Source organism: Mixophyes fleayi, chromosome 4, assembly GCF_038048845.1.
Source record: "Mixophyes fleayi isolate aMixFle1 chromosome 4, aMixFle1.hap1, whole genome shotgun sequence".
Lineage (NCBI taxonomy): Eukaryota > Metazoa > Chordata > Amphibia > Anura > Limnodynastidae > Mixophyes > Mixophyes fleayi.
In genome coordinates, this window is record NC_134405.1 from 328,972,060 (window position 1) to 328,993,494 (window position 21,435).

The 21,435-nt window shown below is 41.9% G+C and overlaps 2 protein-coding genes across 2 annotated transcripts in view; one reads left to right on the forward strand and one right to left on the reverse strand.

Moving 5' to 3' along the window:
• Positions 1-40: 40 nt before the first annotated feature.
• Positions 41-20,953, reverse strand: RIBC2 (RIB43A domain with coiled-coils 2). Its single transcript, XM_075210348.1, has 7 exons — positions 20,082-20,953; positions 13,278-13,359; positions 9,645-9,989; positions 8,495-8,613; positions 4,512-4,739; positions 3,020-3,186; positions 41-444 (listed from the first exon to the last, which is right to left on the reverse strand). Exons 1-7 carry the CDS (start codon positions 20,196-20,198, stop codon positions 363-365), a joined length of 1,140 nt encoding a protein of 379 aa, XP_075066449.1. The 5' UTR covers positions 20,199-20,953; the 3' UTR covers positions 41-362.
• Positions 20,311-21,435, forward strand: part of SMC1B (structural maintenance of chromosomes 1B) — a 98,581-nt gene continuing 97,456 nt past the window's right edge. The window contains exon 1 of the mRNA XM_075210347.1: positions 20,311-20,519. Within this exon, the coding sequence (XP_075066448.1) occupies positions 20,411-20,519 (109 nt within the window). The 5' untranslated portion in view covers positions 20,311-20,410. The remainder of the gene's footprint in view (positions 20,520-21,435) is intronic.

The following is a 21,435-nucleotide window of genomic DNA, read 5'->3' on the forward strand; positions in this document are numbered from 1 at the left end:
AAATAAATAAATAAATAATGACTCCATATCTGATAACCCATTGCACACATAAAATGTTTTTATTACTAGGAGTGTTGAAAGCTACACCCTGGTAGGGTTGAAGTAATAACGTCACACACATGGTGGATACATTTTCAGCAGTTGGTTTACATTTGTAGAAGAGAAATGAGGAAAACAGATGTCTGCGGTAGGAGTACACACATCTACAAGGTCCCTCACAAGCACAGCATTTCATAATAGAGTCTACAATTTCTTGTAAAGTTACAAGATTATTACTACAGCAGCAATTGTTTACTGCTCAGTGTTCATTGAGGAATCTGGACGTCATTTCATATACTGCAATAAAATGACTAACTCCATCTTCATCGGCTGGTTGTGTTGAATTGTTCAAAATATTGAGCTGTCGGAGTATTAGAAAAGACCTCTTTGTCAAGGTAGATTTTCCTGTAAATTAGAAAGAGGTTAAATTGGTTATAGAATGTGCAATATTCATAACTGGGAATTTTAAAAGATGACCCCACAATGAATGAAGCTGGTAGAAGTCCGGGGCTAGCAGGACATGTTGGGACCACAATATTTGCAGCAGTTGGAGAGTAATAGGTGGTTTACCTGTTGCATATTACTGAAGGAGCTTGTAGCAACTGACCTAGACGCGATGGGACCATCTCCACCCTGTATTAACAACAATCCGAACTCACGAACAGGAAGCGTCAAAGATTCAATAAACTATATAGTATAATCCATACTAGCCAACTTTTCCTCATTGGCTTCAGGGAAATCCCGGGGGAGGTGAGTGTGCGGAGGCGGGGCTTGACTAATTGCATCATTTTGGGTGCCGCCCCCTAAACGATTGTCACAATTTCGACCAATTACAGCAGGGGTCGGGGCTAAGATGATGCAATATTTGCATAATTAAGCCCCGCCCCCACCACTCTATTGCAGGGGCGAGAACCGGGAGGTTGCCCGGCTCTCCCGGGAGGTCTCCTAGAAATGCGGGAATCTCCCGGAATAGGCAACTATGCGTTAAGGAAAAGCAGCTAATGAATCTCTAGAGACTGAAGTGTCTTTTACATTTCTGTCTCCATTACTGAAGTCAAGTCTTTGATTAAATCTTGGTCTCCATGATAATGGCCACCTCCATAGGCATCAATACATGGACATAGGACACAATTTCTGACCAGTGTCATCCTGACACAGATGGCGAAGCCAACCACGTCTTGTACTGGCTCAGTATCAGGGAGGATGCCAGACTCTTCAGGGAGATCACCCCTATTTCAGGGAGTCTCCCTGACATTCAGGGAGAGTTGGCAAGTATGGTAAAACCACGGCAAGAGTGCCGTCAGACTTCTTAATGCATTTCCGACATATAACCGAGGCAGTTTTAGGTCCGAAATGCATTAGCTGACCTAATGACATAGTTTATAAACTAACATTTGAAACATGATATGCAAACTTGAAAATAAATAAGCTTTTTTCTAATTTCTTTCTTGCCAGCAACAGCAGCCAAGTCGATCATTAGGATACCGCTTTCAGGCTTAATACAGCTGAATTATGTATGATTTGTTATACTGACAGTCTGGTACTGCAGAGATTCCTGGTGCCTTACAAATAAACATGGCTGCTGCTGATAGATGCTGGGTACTTCTACAGTGGTTCAGTGGTGGGCGGGTATGGGGCTAATTTGCCTGCTATATTTGTATGCTGACAGAGCACTCTATGGTTAAAAAAAGAAATGGTAAATAAACTGTTCACTAAAGGTAGATTAAATATGACAGGTCCTCTAAATAAGTGATCACAAGTTTAAATAAATACTGTACACATGGTGGACATATCACAAATGACCACATACAAAAGCAGTGTGGCCACTGGAAATGACTGCACGGCCCCTGAGAGTGGATGTTTTTTGAAGCTAATTATGGTCCAATGTTTATATAGTACAACTATATACACTCATAACATACTAGTGAAAACCAGGATGGAGATTGTCCTGGACACAACAGCTTACAATCTAAAGATAATGAGGAACCAGTGAGACATAAGTTGGGGGTACAAACAAGCTGAAAGTGGAGAGGGCTATAGGGAATGGGGGTCATAAAAGGACTTAGGATAAGCTTATATAGGGGAAGTTGAGAGTGTTGGTAATAGGGAACAGGCGTGGGCTGGGATACTGCAGGCAGGGGGCACACAGACGGCCGCATCTCATTATATCCCGCATCCCGTGTCAAGGCAAGGCTTGCATTTACAAGCCATCGTCCCTTTAAATTTTAGCTGCAAAGACGCCGATCTCCCGCGAGATGCAAAAACCGGACTTTGATACATTTACCCCCGGGTCTCTTCTTCCGTTAAATTGTACGCTGCTGATATTTTTATGAATATATGAATACAAAAGCAACAGATTACACCGCAAATGAAAAGTTATTAATCATAACATTGTTGGAAATAAAAATTCAGCTTGTTCCAAATGCCTCCAGCAGAATAAAACTTGACATAAATCCTACTGCATGTTATTATCTTTTTATTGGATTTTTGTCTTAAATGAGCCTCTCTGAACTTTAAATTGGGTGGAGGTCGGAGGTCATCCGAAGCCTCCAAGGGTACTAGACAACTCTGGTTTGAGAAAATGTAAAAAGAGTAAAATAAAATAAATAAAGTCCTCCACTATTTCTGGTTCATTTGCTGCCTGATGGTACCGGGGAAGGGGAAACATGTACCATTGCACATCATAAATACACATTATACTACTATTATTACCACTGCTCCCACTTCTCCAACACTGCAAGAGGCAGTGATTGGTCGTCTACTTTGCCCTATCAGAGTACGAGCACTACAATTACACATAAGAACTGGCAAGAGTAATCCATGCCCCTCAGTGATGGCTGGGAGTTAGGCGGGAGCCTAGGATGGCTAATGGGTTTTACGGCTCCACCGGCCCTCTGGGTTTGGAAGAAGGTGTCAGTTAATTGTTAAATAATAAATTGAGCATGTTAGGTGCCCCCCCCCCTTAGATAGCGGTACTCACTGGGCCTTATGTGCCTGCGCTAGCTGCATGTTGATGTGATCTTGTGCTTTGCGTAGTTCCCGCTCCTCTCGTTTTTGTTGCCTTTCGAGAAGGATCATGGCGCGGGCTTCCTGCGCCTTCTGCCGGTCCCACTCTGCCTGCCTCAGCCTTTCTTCCTCTTTCAGTCTCTGTGGAGGAAAGGATAAGTACAGTATAAAGCTGAGCTCCAATCGCTCCTTCTCATTGTTAGTATATACTCCGGAGCGGTGCTCTTGTCCCATATAGCGGCTCATGGCTCACCTGCTCTCGCACTTACTGTAAGAGAAAAGCTGTGACAGTGGCCAGGAGTAGAGGTACTGAGCAGGAAGGGAAGGTATTGTGGAAGCTAAGATGTGAGGTCAGGGTGTAGATTTACTAAAGCTTCCATAAAGGAGAAGCGGAGGTGTTGCCCATAGCAACCAATCAGACTGTAGCGATCACTTTCTATAACAGTGAGGGGCAACCTGTTAAATTTCGGGGGTCACATAGTATGGGCCTCTAACCTTTAAAAGGGTCGCACATTACCTGTAATCTCAGGAAAAACAATACAAAAACAAAGAAAGCGACACCTATCTGTAATAATATATCAGCAGACAAATTAAACAAGTGATACAGCTATAACAAACACATCTGAGAATAAAGCAGGAAGGAGCTGGGGGCTGCAGGTGAAGGCTCTGAGGGCCGCATGTGGCCAATCACTGTTCTAGAATGTACTAGATCAATAATAGTTAGAATCTGAATGGTTGCTATGGGCAACACCTCCCTTTTTCCTTTACAGACATTTTAATAAATCTACTTCCAGGTCTCTTCTACCCCTTAAATTTTGACACTGAACACCAGGGGGTAAATTTATCAGCTGCAGGTTTGAAAAAGTGATGATGTTGCCTATAGCAACCAATCAGATTCTAGTTATTTATTTAGTACATTCTACAAAAGCTAGGATCTGGTTGCTATAGGCAACATCTCCACTTTTTCAAATCCGCAGCTTGAAAGATTTACCCCCAAGTCCTTGTCTCAGTTCTCATAACAGGATCTATCAGAACACTAGGGAACATTTTATCCAACTATGGGTTAAAAGGCAAAATTATATATATATATATATATATATATATATATATATATATATATATATATATATATATATATATATTATAATGGACTTTCCTTTTATCACATATTTGGAAAAAAAAGTGAAGGTGTTGCCAATAGTAACCAATCAGAATTTCAGCTATCATTTATCTAGTATGTAGAACAGAGAGCTAGAATCTGATTGGTTGCTATGGACGACACCTCCACTTTTCCTATTTAGAAGTTATAATAAACTGCCTTGAGTTAATGGAAGATGATTAACGGACATCACAAGATCACATAACACACATCACAAGAAGATTCAGGTTTCCTGCACTGCTGACCCTGAGAATAACATGTAACTGTAAATATACTGTACATAGCAATAATAGCGATATTACTGTACCATCTTCTCTTGTAACTGTTGTTGTTGGACATTATTTATTGCCCTTAGCTGCTCTGGGGACATTCCTTTCCAGCGATCGGGGACCACGCGGTGCGGACCAAAGGAGCTTGTGGCTTGTGAAGGGTTCTCAGACAGAAGGTCTCCTTCTATGAGATTGGAGATTTCCACAGAATTGTCCTCTTCCTGCTGCTGCTTTTCTAACTTTCTTCTTTCTAAAGTTTCTTCAGCCTATCCATAAATAGAAAAGTGTTTCCATGAATGATACTATTAAAGAGACTTGTGGACATGTGTAATTGCTTATTTTACTCTGTAAAATACACTGGGGCTTTATAGGGAAAATTTAGCTTCATGCACATGACACGACAACATACCTCTCAGCATTTCAGTATCCGGCAGTGGGATAGGGGGCGTGGCCACATCACAATGGGGAGTGGCCAATGCATGATGGGCTGTGGTCACTTCATGATGGGGGGGGGGGGCGTGGTCATGTCATGATGGGGACGTGGCCATTCCCCCAGAGGGCTGCCTAATCATACTTGCCAACATGGGCAAGATGATTTCCGGGAGGTCCGGGGTGCAGGTGGGTGTGTGGGGGCGGGGCTCAATGAATCAAGGCATTAGCCCCTCCCCCAAAACGGACATCACTACTCTGAACTAATAAAAACAGGGGGCAGGGCCACAATGCTGGGCCCATGACGTCACTAGGCCCCACCCCCTCTGTTTAGTTTACACAGCCGGCCAGGAACTCCCAGAAATTCGGACATTCCGGGAGAGTAGGCAACTATGTGCCTAATGCTATAAAGCTCTAGGGTGCCACTTACAAACACCTCTTCCCCTCCTAGTACTGTAGCACCTCCAAAATATGCCCGTGGGTGGGACAGCAGGACAGAGCCTTAAATTCGGGACTTTCCTGGCGAAATCGGGAGAGTTGGGAGGGATGCGGCAATCTTTTTGCACCAGTTTGACAGCAGCATCCTATTACTCACTTGCTGTTGATAATGTATAGTTACTCGGATTGGCTGTATGTTGTCGTACCCACTCCCACTTAAAACTTGCCTGCAAGTTTACAGCTTGGGGAGACGGGGGATAGGAGCTAAGGATTCCTAAATAAATACCAACTTCCAAACATAAAAAATTTAAGTTTCATGTGTTTCTATAAGATGATGACATTTTGATTTAACAAAACAACATCCTAAACCCTCTAGTACTGAAATAATAGACATGATTTAGAAGCATATCCGGTAAAGGATCATTAGCAAGAGGCATAAAGGGCATACAATTAACTGGGAATGTTTCCATGGAAAAGCAAAGAAGGATTTTGCAACTGCAGCCATCAAGGCTTGTAATGAGCACACTGAAACAGTTAGTGTTATAACGACCTGCAGATCAAAGATTATAGCCAACGGCTCTGCACGCTGAAACACTCATCCGTCATCATTGCTATACTGCAAAATCACAAATAGATTATTTGTTCTCAACAACAATTTCCAAAACACAGGGCATTCTAATATCATTGTCCATACTCTTTCAGCACAAATGATCATTTCAGAACATTTCACATTGTAAAATGATATTTTTCCTGTGTTGCAATAGATGAAGTGTGGAAGCCATAAAACCCTGAAGAATCGTAACTCTGGATCCTGCGCCCTTCAGCATCCTCATCCCATAAAATATAGCAAAGAAAGAAGAAATGCTCTTGGAATGCAGACTGATTGTTCTGTTGGGTTTAAAGCAAAGATAATGAGTTGTCTTTCAATGTAAGTGCTTTTTCAATAAAATACAGATGGAATTTGGAAGTCCAATCACATTTTTGGGGTGTTTATACTCTCAGACTATTAAACTGGTGGAGGTTCCCTTCTGTTATCCCTACCATTTACTGATACCGGTACTGGGGACCTCTGCTGGATCACAGCTGTAGAGCTAAAGGAGAGGATAGACACAAATTACAGCAGACTCCTGCCCAGATGTATTCGGCACTCCTTTAGACAGGAGCTATCATGTGAGTCATTGTACCTGATCTCTCCTCCAGCTCCTCAGCAGTGGTATCCAGTACAAGTGACTATGGGGACAGTTACATAGGAACCCTGGCTGGATGTATCCAGCACTCCTCCATACAGGAGCTATCATGTGAGTCATTGTACCTGATCTCTTCTCCTGCTCCCCAGCAGTGGTATCCAGTACAAGTGACTATGGGGGGCAGTTACATAGGAACCCTGGCTGGATGTATCCAGCACTCCTCCATACAGGAGCTATCATGTGAGTCATTGTACCTGATCTCTCCTCCAGCTCCTCAGCAGTGGTATCCAGTACAAGTGACTATGGGGACAGTTACATAGGAACCCTGGCTGGATGTATCCAGCACTCCTCCATACAGGAGCTATCATGTGAGTCATTGTACCTGATCTCTCCTCCAGCTCCTCAGCAGTGGTATTCAGTACAAGTGACTATGGGGGGCAGTTACATAGGAACCCTGGCTGGATGTATCCAGCACTCCTCCATACAGGAGCTATCATGTGAGTCATTGTACCTGATCTCTTCTCCTGCTCCCCAGCAGTGGTATCCAGTACAAGTGACTATGGGGGGCAGTTACATAGGAACCCTGGCTGGATGTATCCAGCACTCCTCCATACAGGAGCTATCATGTGAGTCATTGTACCTGATCTCTTCTCCTGCTCCCCAGCAGTGGTATCCAGTACAAGTGACTATGGGGGGCAGTTACATAGGAACCCTGGCTGGATGTATCCAGCACTCCTCCATACAGGAGCTATCATGTGAGTCATTGTACCTGATCTCTCCTCCAGCTCCTCAGCAGTGGTATCCAGTACAAGTGACTATGGGGACAGTTACATAGGAACCCTGGCTGGATGTATCCAGCACTCCTCCATACAGGAGCTATCATGTGAGTCATTGTACCTGATCTCTTCTCCTGCTCCCCAGCAGTGGTATCCAGTACAAGTGACTATGGGGGGCAGTTACATAGGAACCCTGGCTGGATGTATCCAGCACTCCTCCATACAGGAGCTATCATGTGAGTCATTGTACCTGATCTCTCCTCCAGCTCCTCAGCAGTGGTATCCAGTACAAGTGACTATGGGGACAGTTACATAGGAACCCTGGCTGGATGTATCCAGCACTCCTCCATACAGGAGCTATCATGTGAGTCATTGTACCTGATCTCTCCTCCGGCTCCTCAGCAGTGGTATCCAGTACAAGTGACTATGGGGGGCAGTTACATAGGAAAATGGCAGAAGGAACTATCCCCAACATTCTAGTCTGGGTTAAGTGAAGGGGTTCAGTATGTGACATCTGTCTAAAAGATGGGGAAACTTTGGATTCAGGGCTTGTTCACTCTGGAATATTTTCACTGCAAACCCGCGTATTACCAGCATCGGGGATGGAGGTATCTTATCTGAACAATCTACATATTTTCATAGCGTTCAAAGATACCTCTCCTGTCTTCTTAGACGTCTGTTCATGGAGATCATATCGTACAGAGCAATTAAACCCATATAAAAAAGCTTTTAAATAGGCTTCGGTCTGGATCATGTTTGCAAACAGACACTTGAAAAACAGTTTTTGTGTTCTATAATACAAATCAGACAAATAAACCAAAAATATAGTGTAATGTCACTGTTACAAAATAAATAGATATGCTGTCAAAAGAGAAAAACTTAGCACAGTGACACCTCTATGATGCCAAGGACATCTTCTCCAGTTGGACCAAAATGATTTACGACAAACTGTAGGGCAGGCCTGTCCAACCTGCGGCCCTTCAGATGTTGTGAAACTACAAGTCCCAGCATGCTTTGCCAGTAGACAACCTGTTGATAGCTGGAAGGGCATGCTGGGACTTGTAGTTTCACAACATCTGGAGGGCCGCAGGTTGGACAGGCCTGCTGTAGGGTGACATGGTGCATGTTTGGCAATGAGTTTCTCTTTTGCGGTTTAGTTTAATTTGTTTGCTGCACAAGTTTTTTAATTACCTGAACTCTGTTGAATTCTTTTGTGAAAGTACAAATTTCTCGTCTTGCCTCTTCCTCCATTCTCTGTAAATCCATGGCTTTCTTATCGAGTTCCATTCTCATTGTGTCATATAGACTGCCTGTAAAATGAGAGTCAATATATTAGAGAGATCAGAGAGGTGTGTATAGATTGTAAGGGCTATACAAGCCTAGACCCACAGCCTTGTTACCCATCACCTGCATCTGTTGTTCTGTAGGCTTGACCAATAATCGTGGTTCAGGGGTTACCCACCCCACCCATCCCCGGTATTGTCTGATTCTTCAGCAACAAGAGCCAGGTGAAGAGTGGAAATACACAAGAAGAACTCAAAGTGCATCAATGCGGCTGATTGGACGGCTGCAACAGTGAACGCCGTTCTGAACATGCATATAAGCCTATAGGACATATTGTATTCATGATCTGTCCAATGTACACTTATTTGAAATATGGGCATGTTCTTACTTAATAATAATAATAATAATAATAATAATAATAATAATAATAATAATAATAAACAATGAACCCTATGTGAAGTTGTGGTTAAACACTGAATGCAGGCTACCTGGCACAGTGCATAAAAAGAGCTGTGTGTATGAACACTAAAGGTTGCGGTACAGAAGTACATGTAAAGGAGAGATAAGATAAACAACACTCCACTGCCGTACTTTAAAAAATGATAGTTTACTTAGCTACAAGGACATTTAAAAGTCAATTTATGATGGACTGGGTACACACTAAAAAACATATCATTAACGATTTTACCAACGACTGAAAGTCCCGATCAGCAGCCCATTCCTGTGTACACACTATACACATTTTACACAATTTACCTTCAGATCTGTGCTCTTCATCTTTCATAACTATCAGCTGAAAAGATCCTGACTCTGCACAGTGCATAGAGATCTATGGACACTGCCGGTCCTGAGTGTTTACACACTGCAGGATTGGAACAACATCGTTTCATCGTTGAATGAGATTTTTTTAGTCCATTTATAAAATCAAATGAAACGGCACAATGTGCTTTGGAACGATAATCGTTTATCATTAGATGGATATTTATCGTGTGATTGGCTCAATAATCGGGTGACCTAACCTGTAGCGTGTACTCAGCCTAATTAATCCGCTATTTACCTGCAAACTTCTTCTCTTCTAACGCTTTGGCCAATTCCCACTGCTGCTGAAGGGACCATTCCCTGAGCTGCTCTTGTTGATCTCTCTTCCGCTTGCTTTCTGTTAGATCCTCTCCCATCAGCAGCTGGACCCCTGAAACGCTGCAGCGGGGGTCATCGTCAGACACACGAGCTGGTAGGTCTTTCTTTAAACCCTGTGGGTCATACAGATCAAACTCACGACGGTCCTCTTCTTTCTGGAAGCAAAGCCTGAACTCATTGATGGTCTTGTTCAGGTTCCTGATGTCTTCCTTTTGTCGCTCGTCCAGTAAGCAGACAATCTTGTCACCTTGCACCATCTGTGCATCTGAAAGTAAAAATAAATCCATATAATATATCTCTCTTCTCACAGTATATCATGATTAGTTTTACATAAGCTTGTTACAGGTGAAGCAATTCTAAATTAAAAACACTTAAATTTAATAAAAGTAAAAGTTTGTGAAGCGGCATTGTAGTCCCATTACATGGTGCCTGTACAATGGACTATGGTTGTTTACGCCCTTTAAATCCCAAGATGGATGTTTGTTTGATTCTGAACTATACAATGAGTAGAATTCACAAATGTCTCCTCCTAAATATTTCTGCTACTGAACTATTAACACTGTTTTGTGACTCATAGGGGCATATTCAATTGTTCCCGTTTTTCCGTGTTGTAAAAATTATTACCGTTATTACTAAGCTGGATTTCAGCTCGCAGCTTCCTGAACCGCGAGCTGAAGTCCAGAGTGAAAGGTACCGTAACAACGGTATTTCCGCGCACTATTACCGTAATGACGGTAATAGTGCACGCGCCGCGTTACTTTGGCCAGTAACGCTAACAAATGAATATGCCCCATACACTGCTAGTGCAGAAATGTAAAAAAAATAAATCATTAAAGTCATGATAGTGCATTAAATCCATAGAAAACAGAGGTCTGACTAATGTCGAAGCTGTTCCAGCTCTAAACGAAGTTGGTGATGGGAAGGGGAAGAGAGAAGGGTAAAGGGATAGCACGTGTGAAACAGGGGTAGAGCTGAAGCAAGAGAAGCAAATGAAAGGAAGGAGTGAGGGGTTGTAGGGTTGGACAAAAGAGTGAGGAGGTTTAAATAAGGGAATACATGGGTAAGCATTAGAATTTGTTTGAAGAATTCTCACCCATCTGCGCCAGAGATGGTTATAAGCTGTATTGTATGCCAACATGTACTTTATTTGCAGACGAGACACAGCAAGGCAGAAAAACACTGCAATCAGTGCCCATGGGGGGCCTTTGATACCCCCCTTTTGAAAGTGCGGCTGATATGCTTGATACCACCCTTATGGGGGTCCTGTAAAAAGCCAGGATAAAGAGGTGGGATCCACAGGGCCTGGAGGAGCGCCAGGGGGCATGGAGGTCCCCCTCTTATCGGTGTCAATTATGAATTATTGGCGATGGCTGAAGCTGATGGATGCAAAAGCTTGTTGTTAAAATAAAGCTGTGACCTCTTATTTTTCCACGAAACGATTCTCATGTCTTTATTTCAAGGGTAATAAGGAAGGGGGTAATAAGGAAGGGGGTAATAAGGAAGGGGGGCATCAGCTGTTAGACAGTTTAATAACAATGTTGGAAGAAGCACTTTTCTTATACTAAAATGTGTTAAAATATTCTTTCTTTACATTAAAATGTAATAAACACGTATTAAATGTGATAGATATTTGGTAATGTCCACATTTAATAAAGCATTTGTCAACTACCTTTCATTTGGACACCTGTTAATTGTTTGTGACTCATTTGTTAAAGAAAAAGGCTTAAAACACAAGTGGCAGCTTTGTGAACGCCACTCTATATATTTTGCATTAATTATTTAAAAATATTTGTGTCATCAAACTTTGCGCTTTTGTTACTAAAGCTGTCCACGAACACAGCGAGCCGGGCGACAGGATCGCTGTCTCATATGGTCACACTTGTGAATGGACCAACTGGATGAGATCCAGAAGTTCAGCACTGGGTCGGGCAGCTGGACCCCTCCCCGTATAATCGTGGCCCGTTAGTGCAGCCGGAAGAGAACGGCACCCAAACTCTCTTACACACGGTCTTGAAGGCATCGGCTGAGCTGAAACACTTTGTGCTGCTCCTTCTTCATCAAGTCCTTAGGGGAAAATTCAATTCCCCCCAGAATACCACAGCGGAAAACCTATTACCATTAATACGGTAATTTTAACCCGGCTTTCTGCCAGTGTTGAAATTACTGTATTAACGGTAATTATGCGCACTATTACCGTAATACCCCCCAGATTAACGCAGCATTAATCTTACTACCGTTATTATGGTAAATTTAACCCAGGCTCTCTGCTCGTAGCTCCCTGAGCTGCGAGCAAAAAGCCAGCATTTAAATTACCGTAATAACGGTATATAAGCGCACTATTACTGTAATAACGGTAATAGTGCGCAGGCCGCATCATTTATTACAGTAATGCGGCCATTTGAATTCCCCCCATAGAGTGGGAGTATGGGCTAAGGGTAGACAGTTGTGTGGAATGGAGCATTTTTTGCAAGTTTGATGTAACATTTTGTGCGACATCGAGTGCACGACACCTATGTAAGATGAATCTGTGTCATGCTATATGGGTTCACACAGTCTTGATGGACTACGAAAGTAGTTGGGTTGTCCTCCCCGCTCTCCAACCACTCAGATACTAGCTGTATCGGGGGGACCAGATGCTTGGGATCTCCTATTATAGGCTCGGGTTGGTTGACGGTTTGAAGGGGGTAGAGGAACAGAAGTGATGTGACGTTTGCAGGACACCAGAAGACTTCTCCGCACTCAGAGGCGCTGCAGAGGGTAGACGTGAACCATGATGTCTGCTGGGGACATCCATGAGATAAACCGAGGTGTTTTGTGGTGTGAAATGGAAGCTCTTCATTAATGAGGTCCAGTGCATGTGGAGAGCAAAATGCCTTTGTTCTACAGTGATGTGCCCCAATGGCAAACTAGAAGTGAGCCTCGATGTATGCAGGCAGAAAGATCTGTGGCAGCACAGAGCAAGAGGTCAGACGTCACACCAGAGTCCGACCTCCCACCTCTTTAGAACTACCCCTTTTAAACTCTTCACTTTTTCTACTAATATATTGGTCGGTATCTCATTTATGGCTTGTATTATTCATGAGAGTGAGGAGACATAGAGTGTTATCACATTGTTCTGTGTTTTTGCACTGAAATGTAACATGGAGGCACAAAGCGATTCTCAATAATTCTGCACAATTAAATCTTGTTCCTGCAATGCTCAGCAAAATCAGATGCACATGTGTGCCCCACTCCACACGTCAGTAGGAACGCCTCGACTCCACCCAACTTCTCTCCACTGGCTCCTCCCCTCTGCCCAGGTCCTCCCCACTTCCTGTGCAGACTTGTGCTTCCCTGCAAATGTGCAGCCATCTTGCTCCATAAACATATGCGCCCCTGCAGAAATATAGGCGTACCTGCGCCAATCAAGGAGCACGGCGGCTCCAAAACTGCATTTTGCACTTTGTAAATGTTCTCCAATAGGTGCTCTGGTTAAACATACCTAAAATGTTTTGGTCAGGGGCACAATACTAAAGTACTGTTTTAAACACACCAACAAAACTTAATTGCATACCGAATGCTTCGTGCCATTTATCTTCAGTTTCTTTCTGGATTTTTTTATCATGCACTTGAACATCCAAGCTCTGTTTATCAACCTGAAAGGATTAAAACAAAGAAATTGCAATGCAATTAAATAAAGTTCTAATAACAGATAGTCTGCAACAGTATTTACATGCTGAAACCATCATTCATTATATATATATATATATATATATATATATATATATATATATATATATATTACACACACACACACACACGTTAACCCGTGCATGATACTCATGCATTCTAGTCAAATCAAGCTACTTAAGGTGTTAAAAAGGTTCTTGTCATCTTCATCGCCACACACACACACACGCCGCTAGGCTTTTATATATTAGATAATGCTAAGAATTTAGTAGGTCAGTGTAGTATATAACTCCGCTCAGCAGGTGGCGCTGCAGCTTGAGCACTCTGTCACCCGGTAGTTTTTACACACACACACACACACACACACCATGTGTGTTCATGAGTTAAAATTACCTCACGAAAATGAGTTTGAGCCCTCAACTCGTAAATTTAGCCTTTACTACCCCTCCCACGGGGGGATGATGGAAGTTAACTGACTTCACTATTATAATTTTTTTGTCAAATAATGTCAATATACCAAATTTCAGGTTAATTGGATGAGCCCTTTCTGAGAAAATAGGTTTTTCTACACACACACACACACACACACACACACACGGGCGCGGCTAGGCTTTTATATATTAGATAATGCTAAGAATTTAGTAGGTCAGTGTAGTATATAACTCCGCCCAGCAGGTGGCGCTGCAGCTTGAGCACTCTGTCACCCGGTAGTTTTTTACACACACACACACACACACACACCCGCTAGGCTTATATATATATATATATATATAATAAACAAGAGCTTCTATAATTGGTGGAGTTGTTTCTGTCTATGGAAAGGAAATAGTGGTTACTGTGGTAGAAGTCTGTATTTACATTGATGTATGACCATTGATCTGTAAAGAAATACACAACATGCTAAAAAGACATTATGCTATTTCCCATCGCTTGAGAAGTGCCTACATGTTCCATAGTGATGTTCAATATGAAGACAAGGCAAACATGCTGGAACATATACTGAGAACAGGTGAGGAGGTAGGGTACTGGGTACTTCTATTACTCATTACACAGCGTAGGACACTTGACGCCTGGATCATCAAGGAATGTATCTGCCGATTTTGTGCGCATCATCTGCAAATCACTGTGCATGTGCCCACAACCGGGAGATACAGCCGTGAAGGCAGCCCTGCCTGCTGCGTCCACCAATGCAAAGGACACTTAACCACAGCTGACGATTTCAGAGAGTGAACGGTGCAGGGAAGGGGCATTTTGCTGTAGCAACTGTACATTGTGGGTGTGCACAACTCAACCGCACGCAGCCACGTCCAAATCCAGCCCTACGCACCTCAAAGTTAGCTCTTGCACCAGCCACAGGACTAGTCTAAGTCCAGATCAGTAGTGATGACAGTCCCGTATGAATGCTAGAACAAGTGTTTGCAATCACAAGCAACTGTAAACATGTATTTTATCTTTAGCAGATATTAACAACATTCTAATAAATGTATTTCATGGGGGGAACAAAGAAAGAAAAAAACAACTTTTTTAACTGTTTTATCATGAATGCCTAAATTATTAATAGGTGACATTAATTATTTTTTTTTTATTTTTCTGTGGGTTCTTTTGCGAACTTATAAACCACTTAGGTATTTGACGTATCCTTCAGTGTCTTGTGTAGTAGAGCAGAGCAGACCTGCCCCCGAACTCAACAACGCTCATATCTTCAGATCCGCGCCTAAATACGTGTGTATAATACTGAACGCAGGTTGCGCTCAGAATGTGTGCCTTGATGAATCAGGTCTTACATCTCGCAACATGCCCTGACCACTGGACATGACCATAATACATTGTATTACTCAGTCTCTCTATACAGACATAGGACAGTGCCTCTATCCAACATGACCTGACCAGTTGCGGACATGATCATAATACAATTCTATTACAATCTATACAGACATAGGACACTACACCCCCAACATGACCTGACCACTGGACATAACCATAATACAATTCTATTACACTCTATACAGACATAGGACACTACACCCCCAACATGACCTGACCACTGGACATGATCATAATACAATTCTATTACACTCTATACAGACATAGGACATTACACCCCCAACATGACCTGACCACTGGACATGATCATAATACAATTCTATTACACTCTATACAGACATAGGACACTACACCCCCAACATGACCTGACCACTGGACATAACCATAATACAATTCTATTATACTCTATACAGACATAGGACACTACACCCCCAACATGACCTGACCACTGGACATGATCATAATACAATTCTATTACACTCTATACAGACATAGGACATTACACCCCCAACATGACCTGACCACTGGACATGATCATAATACAATTCGATTACACTCTATACAGACATAGGACACTACACCCCCAACATGACCTGACCACTGGACATGATCATAATACAATTCTATTACACTGTATACAGACATAGGACACTACACCTCCAACATGACCTGACCACTGGACATAACCATAATACAATTCTATTACACTCTATACAGACATAACACCTCCAACATGACCTGACCACTGGACATGATCATAATACAATGATATTACACTATATACAGACATAGGACACTACACCCCCAACATGACCTGACCACTGGACATGATCATAATACAATTCTATTACACTCTATACAGACATAGGACACTACACCTCCAACATGACCTGACCACTGGACATGATCATAATACAATGATATTACACTATATACAGACATAGGACACTACACCCCCAACATGACCTGACCACTGGACATGATCATAATACAATTCTATTACACTCTATACAGACATAGGACACTACACCTCCAACATGACCTGACCACTGGACATGATCATAATACAATTCTATTACACTATATACAGACATAGGACACTACACCTCCAACATGACCTGACCACTGGACATGATCATAATACAATTCTATTACACTCTATACAGACATAGGACACTACACCCCCAACATGACCTGACCACTGGACATGATCATAATACAATTCTATTACACTCTATACAGACATAGGACACTACACCTCCAACATGACCTGACCACTGGACATGATCATAATACAATTCTATTACACCCTATAAAGACAGAGGACACTATATGACCTGATCATTGGACTACAGTAGTACACTTTTACTACAATTTAAGTACAGAATATAAAATATATTTAACTTTTACAAGGACTATACCCATTAACCAAAACAAGATAAACAGATGTGAGTAGTTGGTTAAAAACAGTGAGTTCATGCACAAAACCTGGGACTGTCTGTTGAAATCAGGGACTAGGCAACTAGGCTAACACTCATGTTGAACAAGTATTTCTTCCATAGAATTAGTGGTGAGGCAACGTAAGCTGTAACTTGTAGGCAGCCAGGTAATAATAGTGTACAGATAAAAAAAACTTTTATCATGCGTACTTGTTAGATCATTATTTTGTTCACTATATTTTCTTATGATGGAATACACATTATATAATGGTGATAAAAAGACAACCGATCAAATCAAAATCTCTGGCACCATCTACTGTTCATAGTTTGATTTTTTTTAGACTATTGCAAAGGAATAATCCCATATATGGGGGGAAAAATGGTGGTTATCCATAGAAGAATAATACTAGTCTGAATAGGTATTAATTCTAAATTTGTACTGTTTATTTTTATTGTAATTAGTTTAGATAAAAAAAGAAGCACCAATATATACATATCCAACCTTTTTTGAAAGTTATAAATTGAAGTGAAGTGGCGTTTTGTTGATATGTATAAGGCAGTTTCTGTTCAACCTTATTTAAAATTTTGTGCTCATTGATTGAAGCTTTGATACAGATGCTGAATGTATCTAAACATGGTGCGGTCCCACAAGGCCAATTAGTAACTGGCCTTGAATCATTAAGTGTACAGGGCCAGAACGACCAATGAACCAGACCCCTATCTTACATTGATCCAGTACGGGCTAAAAAGGCAAGTCAGACAATGTCTATAATGTGACTGCATGTGAAGTTATCTTCAGACCACACTAAGTATGCCTTGTGGGATTCAGCTGTTCATACCTTACGTGTCCCTTGGACAATCATAGTTCTGAGACAGTTGTGAATTTTTGACCGGCAGTTTCGATAATGACCAACCGAATAATACCACTGGCCTTGTTCTATGTGCAATTCTCTGCATATGCTCCTACTCTGGTTGTTGTAGATTTTGCAGATATAATTTTCTTTTTTCTTCCAGTAATAGCCTGAAAATTAGGCTTGATATCCATCTAATTTCCTGAACATCTGCATTCATAAAATAACTGCTTTCAGTGGGTCTCATTTATGAAGTGAACAAGATGCAGAGAATAAAAAACTTTAATTATGTACTGCAGTGTCCGGATGGTCTGTCTACTTCACTTCTATGTGTACGCCTGCAATGGCTGCAGTTTTGCTACAGCTGAGACGGTCACTGGAAATTAGAGAAATTTGGTAAATTTGCTTTTGGTGTTTATTTTGGGAATAGGTTTCTCTTAGACTATCATACAGACTATATCCATCTATTGAAAGGTAACACACTGGTTTTATATGAAGTTCAAATAATCGTCCTAAAGAACACATTCAGTTTCTACTTAGGATCATAATGAGTTGGAGCATATTTCTCTATCTATTGCCGTTAAGGAACATTGGAATATTGGACTTATTTGGGAACAGTACCTGTCTTCTTAACTATTGAGTTCCTGGCATCTAAATTGATCATTTAATGAGATCCTAGCTTTGTTGTGATCCAATGTATATGTGCCTGTTTATTTGCTGTTATTTATAACGGCTTGATGTGGTATTTCTTCAATTTTGCATCATTTTACACTATTTTATTTATTAATGTATGTTGGAATATATTAAATGCATATTTTTTTTACCGAATCTCCTATGTCTACTAACTGATGTTTATAAGGTTATTTAAATGCATATACATATTTAGCACTTTTTATAATTTTATGTATAATATACATATACAATTATATATGTATACATATAGATAGATAGATAGATAGATAGATAGATAGATAGATAGATAGATATAGATATATATCCTTTTTTGGATGGGATCCTTTTCTGCGCTGTTCACTTTTATGATTATAATTTTTAAGGGTTGACATTTCTCTGTAGAACAGCTGCAGTTAGATCGTAAATGTGTCAAGCTGCGTGTTTCTGGCTATCATTTTGTATGATGTAGTAAATAAATGATAGCTGGAATCTGATTGGTTACTATAGGCAATATCCCCACTTTTCAAACCCACCGGAAACTCGTAGCTTGATACATTTACCCCTAGGACTCCATATTATTTGGAGCCTGAATTTATCTTCTGGCGCCACATATTTTTTTTGTGTTTAAAGTTTGTGTTTATTTTATGATAAGAGTCCTTCCAGAGCTGTAGTATGTATATGTATATGTGTGTATAATATATATATATATATATATATATATCTGCATAAATGAGACTCAGCTCAAAAGCCTATTAGGTAGCCCAATGATCCAGCCCATGGTAGCCCACTATGGGACCAGCGCGAGGAGCAGATGCACCCCTGTCGAGCCAGCTTCTGGTGTAAATTCCATGTAAGAACCTGTGTCATGTCCCACTATGGCTTCCCAGCCAGATACTGAAGAGTGACAAGTTGCCTAGTCCTTGGATATGGACTTTCCTTGTAAAATCTAATAACACCCCTAGTTTCGGCTATCGTTTCGGCTTGTGAAAGGTGTGGTTATGGTGAGCATGGTGGTTATGGTGGGAATGGTGGTTATAATTATCATAGTGGGCATGGTAGTCATGGTGGGCGTGGTAGTTATGGGGAGCATGGTAGTTACGGTAATTATGGTGAGTATGGTGGTTACGGGCAGCATGGTGGTTATGGTAATTATGGGGAGCATGGTGGTTATGGTAATTATGGGGAGCATGGTGGTTACGGTAATAATAGGGAGCATGGTGGTTACGGGGAGCATGGTGGTTATGGTAATAATGGGGAGCATAGTGGTTACGGGTAGCATGGTGGTTATGGTAATAATGGGGAGCATGGTGGTTATGGTAATAATGGGGAGCATGGTGCATTATGGTAATTATGGGGAGCATGGTGAGTACGGTAGTTAAGGTGGTTACGGGGAGCATGACGGTTATGGTAATTATGGGGAGCATGGTGATAATGGTAATTATGGGGAGCATGGTGCATTATGGTAATTATGGGGAGCATGGTGAATACGGTAGTTAAGGTGGTTACGGGGAGCATGACGGTTATGGTAATTATGGGGAGCATGGTGATAATGGTAATTATGGGGAGCATGGTGATAATGGTAATTATGGGGAGCATGGTGATAATGGTAATTATGGGGAGCATGGTGATAATGGTAATTATGGTAATTATGGGGAGCATGGTGATAATGGTAATTATGGGGAGCATGGTGATAATGGTAATTATGGGGAGCATGGTGATAATGGTAATTATGGGGAGCATGGAGATTATGGTTGTTATGATGAACATGTTGGTTATGGTGAGAATGATGGGTATGGTAATTATGGTGAGTATGGTGGTTATGATGAACATGGTTATGGCGAGCATGATGGGAGTCTATAATAAGAGCTGGACCCTTCTCCCCCCACACCGAGGAAGCCTCACCCCGATTGTCCTGACTCTGGCGTTGAAGACCCGGCTCTGTCTCTGCTGCTCGGCATTCTGCCTCCTCTGCAGGACGGCGGCCTCAGCCAGATCCACGGGCAGCTCCAGCTTCTGCATGTCTCCTCCGGAAACACAGCGGCGTCACGTCGCCTAGGAGACTACAACACGGCGGTTGCTAGGAAACCCAAGTCCCGGGCACTCCCGCGAGATCTCTTGGGCAAAGCCGCGCCCTTGGCTCTGGGCGTGTGACGTCACTATCCGAGGTTGGCGGGAAACATCTCTGAGAGGAGAAACCACCTATTAGTGTTGTACAGAGAGCAGTGAGTGACATGGGCGCCCTCAGTCACCTCGTACTGGAGGACTTTAAGTCGTGGCGAGGGCGACAGATCATAGGGCCCTTTAAACGGTTCAACTGTGTGATCGGCCCCAATGGTTCAGGTAAATGTCGGCCCGCCCGAGCGCTGCAGAGGTGTCATGCGCCCTCCCGCACGGGGATTCTCACTGTTGGGACAATGACCGGCGACAATCGGGATTGACAAGAATATCCAAAATAGGGTTAGGCGACCTATGTATGGTCACATTATATTATACTGCTACTACTAGTTCTACAACAGGTGAAGAGTCACAGCTTCCATTACCGCAGATCTTGAGACAGGACAGGGTCTGTAAATAATGGGCCCTGGGTACATATCACCACTCACAATTCATCATAATTAAAACCTCTGAAGGAATAAAATCTATTTACTAAGTCAAATAAAAAAACGAATAGATAAAACAATCTTATAGATGAAACACTGTTCACATTCATAGGGGCCTATTCAATTGTTAAAAAGTCCCACGGCGTTAAAACTACTACAGTTAATACGGTAAAATGTAGCTGGATTTCAGCTCGCAGCTCCCTGAGCAAATTACTGTATTAACTTTTTCCGCGCACGATTACGGTAATCGTGCACGGGCCGCGGGATTTTCGGCATTTCCGCCGACAATTGAATACGCCCCAATATAAAGTGACATTTTCAGATGTGAACGTATATACATTGTTCAGTTGCTCTGACATTACACTGCAGCTTGGTTAAAAAATAAAGTATTACCTACCCCATCCTTTTGGATACATACAGTTACACACTGGCATTTTTAAAATGCATGTATGTGTGGTTAATACAAAAAAAAGTATTTTTATACTGTTACTATAACCATTGATGTCATTACCTGAGTTCCGGTGTAGCGTTGTTCAGAACAGGGCTTTGGAAATAGCCAACAAGCGCCATTAAAACACATTGAACGCGTATCGGATGCGTTTGATTTGTTTTTTTTTTATCTTGACGAATGGTAGAAATGCATGTAAAATACTGTC